General features: G+C 32.8%; 1 protein-coding gene across 1 annotated transcript; it reads left to right on the forward strand.

Annotated features, from left to right (window-relative positions):
• The first annotated feature begins 7,813 nt into the window (after positions 1–7,813).
• On the forward strand, positions 7,814–10,762 carry LOC145093265 (glutamine synthetase leaf isozyme, chloroplastic-like). Its single transcript, XM_079031345.1, has 11 exons — positions 7,814–8,099; positions 8,206–8,273; positions 8,469–8,705; positions 8,790–8,874; positions 8,941–8,986; positions 9,054–9,108; positions 9,234–9,329; positions 10,007–10,060; positions 10,144–10,181; positions 10,321–10,450; positions 10,542–10,762. The coding sequence occupies exons 7-11, from the start codon at positions 9,276–9,278 to the stop codon at positions 10,590–10,592; spliced, it is 327 nt and encodes a 108-aa protein (XP_078887471.1). The 5' UTR covers positions 7,814–8,099; positions 8,206–8,273; positions 8,469–8,705; positions 8,790–8,874; positions 8,941–8,986; positions 9,054–9,108; positions 9,234–9,275; the 3' UTR covers positions 10,593–10,762.
• The last annotated feature ends 3,896 nt before the right edge of the window (positions 10,763–14,658 follow it).

Consider the following 14,658-nt stretch of genomic DNA (forward strand, 5'->3'; position numbering starts at 1 on the left):
ATGATGTCTTGGAATACTGTTTTCTTTTATTACGAAAAGAGTCTATAATGTGAAGAAGGTGGTAAACAAGTTCACAGGTCCACTCACACCTATTGGTGAAAGGCTATTACAGATAAAATATCAAGTGCTTCACAGTACATCGCAAGATGGAATGGATTAAGCAAGTGTTACGTCAAAGGGCCATGACATAACCAATATGTTGTGGACATGGGGAAGATGACTTGCAACTGCAGGAAATGGGAGTTGACATGCATGCCCTGTAAGCATGCAATTGCAACAATTAATGAAATACGAGACAATGGTGAGAGAGTAGGAGAACCGTACACCTATGTGCATGAGGTGTATTGGCTATAAACATGGAAAACCATGTACTCTTTCATAATGGAGCCTAGCAAATGAAGGAGCATGTGGCTTGAGAGTGATTGTACAACAACCCTTACCATTCCATCACACCACAAGCAGCCAGGAAGACCAAAAATAAAAATGAGGCAAAATGTTGATGAGAATAGTGTTAGCGAGAGTCAGAATGGGAATCTACAACAAGTTCAATGTGAAAGTGAGAAGCTAACTAGGGACTTTGTGAGTGTGACATGTAGTAAGTGTCAGAACAAGGGCCATAATGCCAGGACATGCAAGGGACAGGGGGAAATGAAGGTACTAATCAAGCAGATGAAGCTCGAAGTGTTGAAGTGTTGCAAGGGTAGGCTACTGAGTTTTGTGTTTTATTTGTGGTTATAATAGTTGGCGATGTTTTAAAACTATAGTTATTATGTAATATTTATGCCCATTTTGAACTTGGTTATGTAATAGTCATGCACTTTTGAACTTGGTTATGCAATAACCATGTACTTCTGGAAATGTTTAAAGGTACTGTTGGGTTTTTTTCTTTTTGTTAAAGCAGCTTTTGGTAATGTACTTTCTAGTATTGTGGTATGTTTAGCATCATAGTTTTCAAGTACACCAAATGTTAAAAATTAAATTTTTTACCATTACACCATGCACCATTAACATAACCATTTCAACTGAGATAATTTATAACAAAAAGTAACACTTTCAATAAGACAAGTCACCATTAACAACAACATAAACTTAAACCACAACATCACTACATTCTTAGATTAATCCTTCTAGATCAGCTTATAAAAACCAACACCAAAACACAACATTACAACATTCTTCCAAAAACTACACCTTAACATGTAATCCATAGTTCCTAAAGAAGATAAACAAAAGGAACAAACCCAACTTATAACCAAATACATCTTCAACCCAACCAATAAATCCACATTTTGAATCCTACATTTACACATAAAAGTAGATGGATTATTAAATAATAATCATTGACCTAATTTGAACCTTGTTACCTGTTTAGGGCATGCGATGAAATGACGATTAGGGTTTAAATTTGTCCAGGAGGTTCGCTCAGCAACATCTCTTCCATAAAAACACAGTTTTTGCACCATTATGAGTGAACAAAAAATCGATCGAACGAGAAAGAGTAAGAGAGAAAGAGGCGTTGTCTGAATGAAAATGAATGAGAAGAGAGATGTTGTGGGTTGGGTCTTAAAGGAGTTTTCAAACGATAGGGACCAATAGGTGAAAAGACAAAATTACCCTCATATAGAGGGCACGTGCTATACTAAATGGAAAGAAATAGACAATAATTAAATTTAGGGACCAAAAACAAAAAAAGTTTCACGTTTTGGACCAACCATGTAAGTTGAAAATATTTTAGACCTTATCTACACTTTTTTTTGATAACCACAAGACCAATTTTCCAGTTAAGTCTTGATTTTTATAATGAAATAAGCTATTTATTCATATATGTAAAAACTAAAATTAATAGACATGGAAAAATTTAACCTCATATAAAATGAAAATAAAGAGATAAAAACAAACAGTGGGATAACATAACAACCGATAAATAAGAATATTTTGATAAAGAATATACATATGTGTTCATGTGTTGTCTCTGCCTTTTCTTTGTGCGTAACATGGAAGAATAAATAGCAAATAAGTAGATAATCATAGGAATCAGTAGTAGTTATCTTTCAAATTTGTTTTTTTTTTTTTTTTTTTTTTTTTTTTTTTTTTTTTTTTTAATCAAAATCTATTGAACTTTAAAATTTAAAGTTTATTTATGACCGTGTAATCTTTTGAGTGTATCTGATCTATTTTTTGCAGAGTGCATGAATTTCAAAAGTGATAAGGATATGACAAAATAGCTAGAGAGAAAATGTAGGCCTCATCTGTTGAATGTAACACCCACAAGTAAAAAAGTAACTACTTAATTCCTTTGTTTTCTTTATACCAAAGCAATCTTACTTTGTCAATTTGTTCTACCCAACATGGGTCTGATGTGATTTCCGGTGTTAATGGCTGAGTGCACCAATAGTTCCATATTTTGAGTCCTCCATCTATCCATGCCCCTAAAGTCGGTTTCTGGTTGGATGTTGCTGTTGTAAGCTAAATTAACTGTATTGGTATTGCTTTTGTCTTGATTTCAAAATTCAAGTGCAGTTGCCTAAGCCGATTAAGTGTAGAGTCTTTTAAAATGCAATACTATCATTTGTTGTTTCAAACAACTCATCTTTTTACTGAAATGGAGCTGCTTTCATTTACGGAAAATATGGATTAATCATTAGCTATGCTGTAGCTGCTTAAAGTTTTTAAAGGCTGATTTTTCAAGTAAAAATGATGAATATTTTTTAATTATATGTACAATGGTCTTTTGCTTGTAGTTATATGTATCTGGATGACATGTGTCTCTTGTTTTGTAGTTCTACTTACTGCCATTTTCATGTAATAAAGTGTCCAGCCTTTAAAAAAGAAAACTTAGAAGTCAATGGTTAATTTCAAAGTGTGATGTAAATATGTAATTGCATACTAGATCTATATTTGCTGTTACATGTGCCTATGGATGATGAGATTGAATTGGTTTAAAGATTAGTTCATCCGGATTTTGGGTAATCAAGGTTTGGCTCCCTTTGGTCCAGGTCAACTGCATCTAAGAATCGGGCCAGAACAGGTTTTGATATCGGGTTTTGCACAGTGCCATCGACTCGAACACTAGCTAATTGATTCAACCATTTGAGCTGCAGAATGTTGCATTTAAAATTATTAATTGTTTTTGAGTATTTGAAATTATGGCGAAAATAAAATGTCAGTGAAAGTTTTATTATGAATATAAAAGTTGAGACATTTGGGATCCTAATCTAATTAAATTATAAGAATCGAAATATTCTAAGAACCCCTAATTGTAAAAATATATTATTTATCCACTTAGATGTTATTTTACTATAATTTATTTATTTAATAAAACGTGTGGTAGTATTAGGCTAAACTTGAATAGTGATTGTTGTTGTACTTTAAGAAAAGGGATTGGAAGTGCATTTGTTGAAAGCTGAAAATGGGAGAAAACAGAAAAGGAGTTTTGGTTACAACTTACAAATAAAGGAAATAATTTGTTCGGTCGTGCCTGCATGTTTGCTTACATCACATTCAAAGACATGTTGGATTCTAGGTAAAAAATGAGGGCATAGTAGAGAGAATTGGGTAGGATTCCTTGACTCAGTTATATGAACAGTATACTTCTTTAAGACACAACTTGGGTACACTCAAAACTATAGCTATTAATTTAGATAGTGGTTTATATACTGTTTACATTAAGGGTATGAAATTCTTATATTAGAACTCATTCATTAAGCCACATAACATATTTGCTCAAAAAAAGTCAAAAACACTCGGTTGTTAAAAAATTGGCTGGCATATAATTTTTTTTTTCTCCTAGTAACACTAATAGAACTCGGTTGGTTTCTTGAAACTGGGTCATATACCCATACAACTAAAAGTCCCGGTTGACGTGCTTGGAACCGGGTTACTTAAGTATAATATATATCCCGGTTTTTAAAACTGAACCGGGTCATATAGCGTATCCCCTTTTAAGTACCGGTTTTTCTATGATATGTCCCGGTTTTCCCAAAAATCGGGTCCTATTTTGCACAATAATTGTAAGACTATGGTTGACACATAACATTGTCTATTCTATATATGATATATGATATTTTGGGGAACTGACTAAACTTTGTGCTTAAGGTTTTATGTTTATGGTTTAAGGTACTTCCAGTTCTAAAGAGAAAGGCTCGACATGACTGCATAGTATCCCCCAAAGTTTTCTGCATTGACTATTTGTGATTTTTACTCTGATGTTTAATTGATATTTTCTTTTTGATTGGTTTTGGAACAACTCGTTTGTATGGTTTAATGTTTTTAAAATGAAAATTTTACTATGTATTTTTGGGGCGTTATAAAGATAAGTAGTCAATATACACTTATGTAACCAATTAATAATTCCATTGCGCTGTTAACGAAATAAACTATAGGAGAGAGGTGGGTAGAATCTAAACATAAGTACTCTTTAAATCATGTTTGAAATCGTTTATCTGTTCAATTTTCTTAGTTGAAGTGATCATTTGCTATTTAGTTATTTCAAAGTTGATGTTAGAAGTTTTTGAACTTTAAAATTTGAATCCCCCGTAATAGGGACAATGTCATAAAAAGCCTTAAGTTTGACAGAAAATGTCGGTTTTACCTTTCGGCAGATTTTTGGTTCGTTTATACCGCAAATTTGTCATTTTTTTGTTGGTTTTGCCCTTGTTACCTGCAATAGTAGGTTTCCAGGTTATTATGAATTATTTTTTTGCGAAAAAACCCTTAAGTTTATTAATATTTTGCAAAAAAACCCTTAAGATTATAAACATATAAAATATAAATATATATTCAAAATTTGATAAAACTAAATAGTTTTCTACTGAAACATATTTTTAGCTTTACATACGGTAACTTTTATATCTGTTTGCTATAAACTTTTTATATTTAAATTTTAAAAAAGTTACCTAGTTTTAACAAAATTTGAATATTTCTTAATTAATACTTCAACTTGTCAAAACAAAATTAAAAAACATTTGTTAGTTAATAATTAATTATGCTAAAATAGTTAATATGAATAATATGGTATCAAGTACATTCAATTAATTTTTTTTAAAAGGTAAATAAAAATATTTTATATGTTTAAAATGTTTGTATTTCAGAAATACTAACATATCATATTTTTTATATGTTTAAATACATAATAATATTATCATATTTTTTTTTTTATAAAAATAACATAAACATTTTAAACATCAAAAATAAATATAAACATTTTAAACATATAAAATATAAATATATTTGTCTAATTTATTATATAAATATATTTACTTTTATAAAAAATATGATAGTTTATTATTTCTGAAATACAAACCTTTTAAACATATAAAATATTTTTATTTTTCTTTTAAAAACAAATTAATTGAATGTAACTAATGTCATATTATTATTAGCTAACAGACGTTTTTTAATGTTGCTTTGAAAAGTTTAAGTATTAATTAATAAATATTTAAATTTTGATAAAACTAGGTAACTTTTTTAAAATTTAAATATAAAAACTTTATATCGAACAAATATAAAATTTACCGTACATAAAGCTAAAAATATGTTTCAGTAGAAAACTATTTAGTTTTATAAAATTTTGAATATATATTTATATTTTATATGTTTATAATCTTAAGGGTTTTTTTGTAAAATATTTGTAAACTTAAGGGTTTTTTCGCAAAAAAAAATTCATAGTAACCTGGAAACCTGCTATTGCAGGTAACAAGGGCAAAACCGACAAAAAAATGACAAGTTTGCGGTATAAACGAACCAAAAATCTGCCGAAGGGTAAAACCGACATTTTCTGCCAAATTTAAGGTTTTTTATGACATTATCCCCCCGTAATATTATTGTTTAGTTTAATTAGTATCAGATATTTTAATATAGAAGCATACCCATTCCCCTTGTGTTCGACAACCCGTTCTTACGATCCCTATACTGTCAAATGAATAAGTACACTTGTCTAGCTGTGTTGCATTGTCTAGTAGTGATTAAGTACATTTTACAAATTTAAAACTAATAGTAGTAAAACAGACATTGAGATAAGTGAGAGAGAAGGGTATTTCAAGTTGAAATCCTACCACTCATTGATTTGTGAATTACATCAGAATTAAATTCCTTAATAATTTAATAGAGAAACTTGACATTGTATTAATATCAAATCCAACAAAAATTTCAAATTATATACTTTAAACAACCCATGATACAAATATCATACAGATATAAAATACAAATAGTAGTATAAATAAGCACAGTAGTAGAAACATAAAGTAATTAAATCATTACTTATAGTATATACTCAATAATTACTTTTATTGCAGATTATCTATAAGGCTTCTCCTCGTCTCTTCATCTTGACAACTCTTACCACCACTGCAATGTATATATTGTTTATGGTTTCCTCAGCAAACATGAAAAGCTTTTGTCTCCACTGCTTCTTGAACAACAAAACTCCAATAACACCCCAAAACCCTGTTGCAAAACCACAAATTATGTCCATGTAAAACCATAACTTTGTAGGTTCATCAGGTGCTTCATATTTATTCTTGTTAGTTGTTGGATCTTCATGACCTGAGCAGTTCTGTGGCAATGGTGCTCCACATAGATCTTTGTTCCCAAGATATATTGATGGATCATCAAGGGTCTACAATTGATTTCCTTTTGGAATTTGTCCAAACAAGTTGTTTTGTGACAAATTCAAGAGGCTCAAAAAGTTTAAAGCTGCCATGCTTGGAGGGATTATCCTGTTAAAATGTAATCTAGATTTCGGGGTAGTCTGGTAATTCAACAGGTTAGTTATTAGATAGTTATATATGAAAGGGTACGATGGTTGGGTCAAAAGTCAAGATGGTTGAAGGCCTATATATTGTCGTATGTAATGTTCTGTAAAGCTGTTCTTGAATGTTAATAAAAAGCCTTTAATTTTAGAGTTCAAGAATCATCTTCTCTCTCCTTCTTCTTCTTGTGATCGCAGAATCATATTTCTGCAAATTACATGTTTATTTAATTGTGATTTCTCCAACATAGTGGTATCAGAGCCTTTGGTTCAAGAATGAAAGATGAAGAAAATAGTGAAGGCACTGAAGAAGAAGAGGATGGTGAAGAAGATGCGAAGGAGATGGAATATGGTTGTGGTATAGGACTGGTGATTGGATGCTTGTTGTTTCTGCCCCTGGTGATGGGACCGATGGCACCATCTTCGCTCCCTGTCCGGATTCATCACATGTGCGTTTTTGAAGTCGATGTATTTCCGATCCAGATGAAAAGATTCTAGGGTTGATGATGATGATGATGATGATGATGATGATGGATGCATGGTTCTGTAAAGGAACAAATGATTGATGAAAGGATGTTTGTTCATGTGTGGTGTATGATGAATGCCAAGTGAAAAGATCTTGGTATGAATGTACGTGTGTGGAAGAATGGGGACTTCAAGAAGATGAAGTCTAAACCCCTACAAGTTGTTTTGTAATGTTTGGTGTTTGCGTGTTTTTTGATCCTGATGAAAAGATTCAGGACGAAGATTGATGATTGAAGATTGAAGATTAAAATTTTGAAGAATATTCACTACTAGAAACTTGATCTTTAGCGACGGAATCAGCTACGGATTCTATCCGTAGCTAATCAACGACGACTTACCAAGGGATCAACGATGGAATGCACTAATATTTTGACCAAAATACTTATATAATTTTAGAGAGGTATCAACGAGGGATCATCGACTGATTTCTAAGAATTTCTCGACAAAAACATTTCATCGTTAATCCATCTCAAATTAAAACCTCTTACCGAGGGAATAACGATGGATTGCTAAAAATCACAGGCCTTGCCCTCGCAAATCGCTCGCAGAAAATTGACGCCTCAATTTTTCATTCCCCACATTTCTTCTTTTCTCGCCTTGTTTTATTTTCATTCCCACCGATTTCTTTCCAAAGCCCTAATTTACCTATCGATTTCTCGCCTCAAATCCCTCTCACATCCTCTTTGGCTTCCGATTCGTCTCCATTCCTCATTGACTCATCGTTTCCCAACTCCGTTCAATCCTTTATTGTCTCTTCAGATCTCCTAGTATAACTGATCAGCAATCTCCACCTCTATCATAAACTCGAGAAAATTAATATGAAGTGGTCTTCATCAACTTTCTGATAATCGAAATATTCTGGATTTGAGTATAAATTAGCATATGGATTCTTTTCTAGATTTGAACCGATATGAATTTGGTACCGTGTGTAGGTATTTGACAAGGGGCTCAAAATCAAAACGGCAACAATCATAAGTTCCAATTTCTATACCTATTGTCGGTAAGTATTTTTGTTCCAGTACTCTTCTTTTCTCTATGCTTATCTTCTTTGTAGGTCCATGTTTGACTTTTCGGTCAAGGATATTGCTCTTGACTTAGAGATTTGTTCATGTTCTGTGATATCTCAAGAGTTAACATCCTGAATTTCTGTGGACAAATTCAATTTTGACGTTTAAACTGGATTTTATAATTCCAGGAGCGCTCAAGTGGTCGATCTCCTGGTTTCGGATATGTAACCTTTGCATCAGTTGAAGATGCCAAGGCAAGTTATTGTTTATTACTTTATTTAAAATTTCTTATTATATACAAGATTGATAGATCTTCATACTTGTTAATTTAAATCATTTTATGATGATAATTTTTATATCTTGCACTTGCGAGTGAACACTTCCCAAGAAATAGAGCACTTGAAGTAAAAATAGCCACACAGAAGGTTTTTTTCCAACACTTTATCATATATTACTTCTGAAATTTTCATAATTTTAATCAAATTTGCTGTTTTTTTCTTCTTTTGGAGGAAATGAGAGCACCTTCAAAAAAAAAGTCACCAGGATATTTGTTGCTAGAATTCCTCCCTCAATTACAGAAGATGAATTTAGGAGGTAGATTTAATCATTTTATACACTCTATAGTTTTCTTTTGCTTACAAAATGTTTGTTTTTTTCCAGCCATTTTGATAAATTTGGTGAAATTACGAATTTGTACATGCCCAAGGTACATAAATTTTTATATTTTCTTCTGTTAATTTGTTTTATAGGAACTTAATATTTTATTTCTTTAGGATCCAAGTACCAAAGGGCATTGTGGAATTGGTTTTAATACTTTTGCAATTGCTGGTAATTCCATTAAAGATTGTAAAATTTGTATTCGTTAACTTTTAGTTTTTCCTAGTTTACCCTTTTCGGGATTCTTTATGCTTTAGTACTAATAGTCTGATGTTTTTTGTTTTTGATATAACTAGGAGAGGATTGACCACCTACTCTATCCTAATCATGGATAAGGAATGATACATGAACATCTTCAGTTTTTCCATTTTCTTGGAATTATATTCAGAAAGGTAAGCTAAATGCTATTTAGTATTCTTAGGATCATTAGTAACTTCATGCAATTATTTATACAAATATTTTTATGATTATTATGGTTTCCAATGTGCTTAATATGTTGAGTGGTTGTTTTCTTTCAATAATTACTGAATTTTTTAGTTTCATAAAGTTATCTGCTTTTAATTTTGGGATTGTTGGACTTTTGTTATGATCTATATTAGCATAGCTTTCTTTCATCTTTTAATTCCAAATATATAGTTCACGTGCATAATCTTGTATATTTGGGAGTACCTTTTATTAACCTTATCGGTTCTATGGCACATTTTAAAATCATTTAATGCAAATTGAAGTTCTTCATTTGTATGCATACATTTTCAGTCCTCCTGCTATCTAAAAGTTCCATGTATGCATACAAATCTCACTCTCAAAGGGAGTAATTTGTTAGCATTCCATATCAACTATCTGTTCAATACATACAAAAAGTAAGGAGGCAGAATATAAATAAAAAAGACACAATAAAGTAGTTAAATTATAGGCTTAACTGTAATGATTATTGTCTTTAAAAATGATAATTAAAATAATGGGATGCCCTTTGCAGAAATTTTTGATGTTTCCATGTTAATATAGTATAAGTTTTGGGCTTCTTTCATAGGAGAGTAGTTTTTTGAATATTCTTTTTTTTTTTAAACAGAGAATTATTGAACAAGCTGGTGTTGTTTTGACACTTGAACCTAAGCCAATTGAGGTAATCAGTAATCAAGTTTTTGTGTATTGAATTTTTTTATCAGATATTGTAATTTACATTTTTAATTTTTTTTATGTTGACAGGGAGACTGGAATGGAGCACGATGCCACACTAACTACAGGTACTTGTTTTTTTATTTTATTTTTGGTTGGATGGAATGGAATGGACCTTTCCATTCCTTCCCTGATTCCATCATATACCAAACACTACCATTTTTCTTACATTAAAATTCACTTCCATTTTCCTTTCAATTTTTACAGCACATTAAACAAAAAGGCGATTCTCAACCTTTCCCTTCGCCACTCAGACCACATCAGTGCTTATGGTGAAGGAAATGAAAGAAGATTGATAGGAAAACACGAAACTGCCAGCATCAACACATTTTCATGGGTATCTAAAACCATAAAAAAAATTTATACCAAATTCAAAATATATCTAAAACCATAAAAAAAAATGTTTTTTCATGGTTTGTTGTGTGTAGGTTATTTGGAAGACAGGCGTCCAACATCAAACATGGATCCAAACACAGTGATTGGATTACTTGCAGAAATTACTCTCCTATGGGAGCCTACTCTTGAGGCTGAAGCACTTGTTGCTCAGATATACCTTGTTTTTTTTATATATTTTTTGGTCGGAATCGGAATTTAATTCCATTCTTGTCCTGTATTTAGTTTGGCTAATTCCATGGGTATCGGAATCCAATTCAATTATGTTCCTTCTTTCGGATGCAATGCAAGATATGAAGCAATGAAGAATATGTATGTGGAAATGCAAAATACTAGACAAAATTGAGATCATGGTAAACATTGATATTTGATGTTTTTGGATGTTTTGTTAAACTTTGATATTTGATATTGGCATTTTAATATTAGTGTTTGGTTTTGGATTGTATAATTATTTGATCCTTTGGTATTAATTTGTTATTGTCTAGTTTGGGATTGTATAATTATTTGATGTTTTTAGTATTTTTGTAATAAAAAAATTAATATTATACATTTGCGAGGGATCAGCAACGGAAACAAAAAAAATCACATCTAAAATTTGCTAGTGATCAGCGACGGAATATAAAAAGAAATATATAAAGGTTTGCAAGGGATTAGCGACAGAATATTTTTGTTGTTGATGTCCTAAATAACGGTATTATGGGACCAATTTGTGATGGATATTCCATTGCTAAAGTCGTCGCAAGGAAAAACTTGTCCGTCGCTAAATCTCTAGCTAAGTCATTAGCCACATTCTATTTGGCTATGGAGTAACTCTGTCACAGATCCGTCTCAAAAGACCTTAAGTGACGGAACAGCGACGGATTCATCCGTCGCAAAAACCCATGTTTCTAGTAGTGATTGAAGTCTCCTTTTGAGTTATACAAGTCTGGATTATGAGGATGTGCTTGAAGATTGTTTAAAGGAATCTGATCCAGAAATGCTTCTGAAAAAAGCCCTTGTATGTATTCTCGATGGAAAGTGGAGGAGTGCACAAAAGAAGTTTGTTTTTTTTGTAGGAACATAAAAGGCTGCAAATAAGCATTAGTCAACATGCCTGTGGTTGTGGTTCTTGACAGGGGTAAAGAGAGAAGACTTTCCAAAGGTGATTTTGACAATTCACTTTCGGAAAGTACAAGTACAAGACAAGAAGGGACATGCCTGTTACTGTTTACTTATTTGCTGGAATGAAAAGGTGGTGATTTTATTTGACTAAATGGGTAAGAGAAGAAGTCTAGATTAGGGGGGAATGTTAAAATGTAATCTAGATTTCGGGGTAGTCTGGTAATTCAACAGGTTAGTTATTAGATAGTTATATATGAAAGGGTACGATGGTTGGGTCAAAAGTCAAGATGGTTGAAGGCCTATATATTGTCGTATGTAATGTTCTGTAAAGCTGTTCTTGAATGTTAATAAAAAGCCTTTAATTTTAGAGTTCAAGAATCATCTTCTCTCTCCTTCTTCTTCTTGTGATCGCAGAATCATATTTCTGCAAATTACATGTTTATTTAATTGTGATTTCTCCAACATATCCCAGTCAACTCATTTTTTGAGAAGTCGAGAGATTCCAATGATGTCATGTTTCCAATGCTGTCTGGGATAAACCCAGTTAGATGGTTATTAGACAAATTGAGACCCATCAACATAGAAAGAGCAGTTAGCTCGACTGGTATACCTCCAACAAGTTGATTGCTTGAAAGATCCATATTGAAAACTATTTTCCAACTTGTTGTGTATACACGATCAACACCTTTCAAGACTTGATTCACATATTCCTCTTCAAGATCGTCACTACCACCACTCTTGCCACCAGTATCTGATACCATGGCATGCAACCTTCCTAGACACCGGGGGATGGTTCCGGTTAAGTTGTTATATGCAACATCCAAAATTTGAAGTTCTGAAATATTACACATAGATCGAGGAATTCTACCCATGAAGTTATTCCCACGCAACCTTAAAACCATCAAATCTTGAAGTTTATCTCCTATCCATTCCGGTATATTTCCAAAGAATTCGTTATCACCCAAATCTAAGATAGTTAAACCTTGTAAATCCCCTAATTCTCGTGGAAGTTTACCACTAAACTTATTGTCATTCAATTTTAACCCTAGCAATGATGAAGAAAAAAGAGTTATAGATCTAGGAATGTCCCCATACAGCTTGTTTGAGCTTAATCTAATGCCCTCCAAGTTTTGCAGATTCTTCAGACACTTGGGAATTTTTCCAGTTAACCTATTTTTAGAAAGATCAAGAATGATCAAATCTATCCTTCTGCACAATGACCTTGGAATCGACCCATTGAAAAGGTTATCTTGCAGAAATAATCCCGCGTAAAATGGATATCTAGACACATGAATTTTCCCCCCATTAGGAAGGTTTGTCAATGGACCAATGAGTTTGTTCTGAGAGAGATCTAAGAACTTGATGTGCATCTTGCCCAACCATGTGGGCAGAGATCCAGAAATTGTAGCATTGGACAACGTCAACTTAATAAGCGTCTTTTGACTCTGAAGCCACTGTGGGAATTCACTTCCTATCTTGCAATAACTGAAACTAACCAACTGGAATGGAGGTATCCACCCATGTGAAACGTTGAAAGTTAATCCAGTGTTAGAAGATGTATCCAAGTGCTTCAACATCGAAAGGTTAGCAAAATGGGCTTCAGAAACTACTCCCTCTAAAAAATTGTTAGAGATATCTACAGAATGGAGTTTTGGAAGTTGTGAAATTGACACCGGAATTGTCCCATTTAATCTATTTGAAGTCAGCGAAATGGATTGTAATGAAACAAGTCTTCCTAGAGATTCTGGAATTGGACCGGTTAACTGGTTATGAGATAGATCTAACACTTGTAAAAATCTTAGCCTTGTTACAGATTCAGGGATTGGACCTATCAATCTGCAGTTGTGTAGATGTAATTCTCTTAAATTGGCCAATCCACCAAGTGATTCTGGAATTGTACCCGTTAACTGGTTATAAGATAGATCTAATACTTCTAAAAATCTTAACCCTGTTATAGATTCGGTGATTGGACCTGTCAATCCACAGAAAGATAGATCTAATTCTCTTAAATTGGCCAATCTACCAAGTGATTCAAGAATTATGTCATACAAACTAGAACCTAACTTCAGCCTCTCCAAAGAATATCTGGAGCATTCTGATGCATTTTTTAGCGATTCAATCGTTTCTAATCCAAAAGGATTCAATGACACACTCAATTTTTTTAGTTGACATTGTCTCCAGATTCCAACATGTTCAATCTGCTTGAACATGTTCTGAGAAAGATCAAGCTCTATGAGGTTAGGCATAATAGGTACCGATGAATTCAACATGTTTCCCCAAAGGTCAAGTACACTTAGGGAACTCATGTTTGTTAAAATAGATGGAAATTTGCCTTCAATCAGATTATTTGTAAGATCCAGATGCTGGATGTTAGAAAGTGTAGTGTAATTGAGACGAGGGGAAGATAGATGTGTATTCTGAAGCCCACAATTTGTCAAATGCAACTCTGAGAGAGAAGGGATCATGTTTAGCAAGTCTGCAAAGCTCCATGACAAACTAAGATCAAAGTATGAAAAATCCAGGAATTCAAGGGATGTCATGTTTTGCAAAAGGCGAGGGAGTGGTCCATTGAAATTGGACCACCCAAGATCCAAGTGTTTGATTTTGGGAGGTATTTTACTCGAATTATGAGAATGACCAAGATCAGAAAAGTAAAGCTCACATTCATGCAAATTTAACTCTTCTAGGGAAGGAATCATGTAAAATACCATATTCACGTTCTTTGCTCTATAAAGACCCACGAAACTCAAGTCGAGATGCTTGAGAGATGAAAGGCCAAAAGTCCATGCCATATCATCTACCATCAGCTCTCAGTTCGAACTGAGATCAAGAACTTCTAAATTGGAAAGATTTCCAAAATCATGAGGAATAATACCTTGTAAACCAGCATTAGAGAGATTGAGATAGGTAAGTTGTTTCAAGGATCCAATGAACTCAGGGATCTTACTTCCTTGAAAATCATTCCAGCTCATATCCAAGTACTTTAAATGACTCAAACTTGCCAAAGAAGAACTCACCTCATTTCCAACTAAGTATAGCGTTTGAGGAAGA

Source organism: Lactuca serriola, chromosome 3 (assembly GCF_051521515.1).
Source record: "Lactuca serriola cultivar US96UC23 chromosome 3, Lser_US96UC23_V15, whole genome shotgun sequence".
In the NCBI taxonomy this organism is placed as follows: domain Eukaryota; kingdom Viridiplantae; phylum Streptophyta; class Magnoliopsida; order Asterales; family Asteraceae; genus Lactuca; species Lactuca serriola.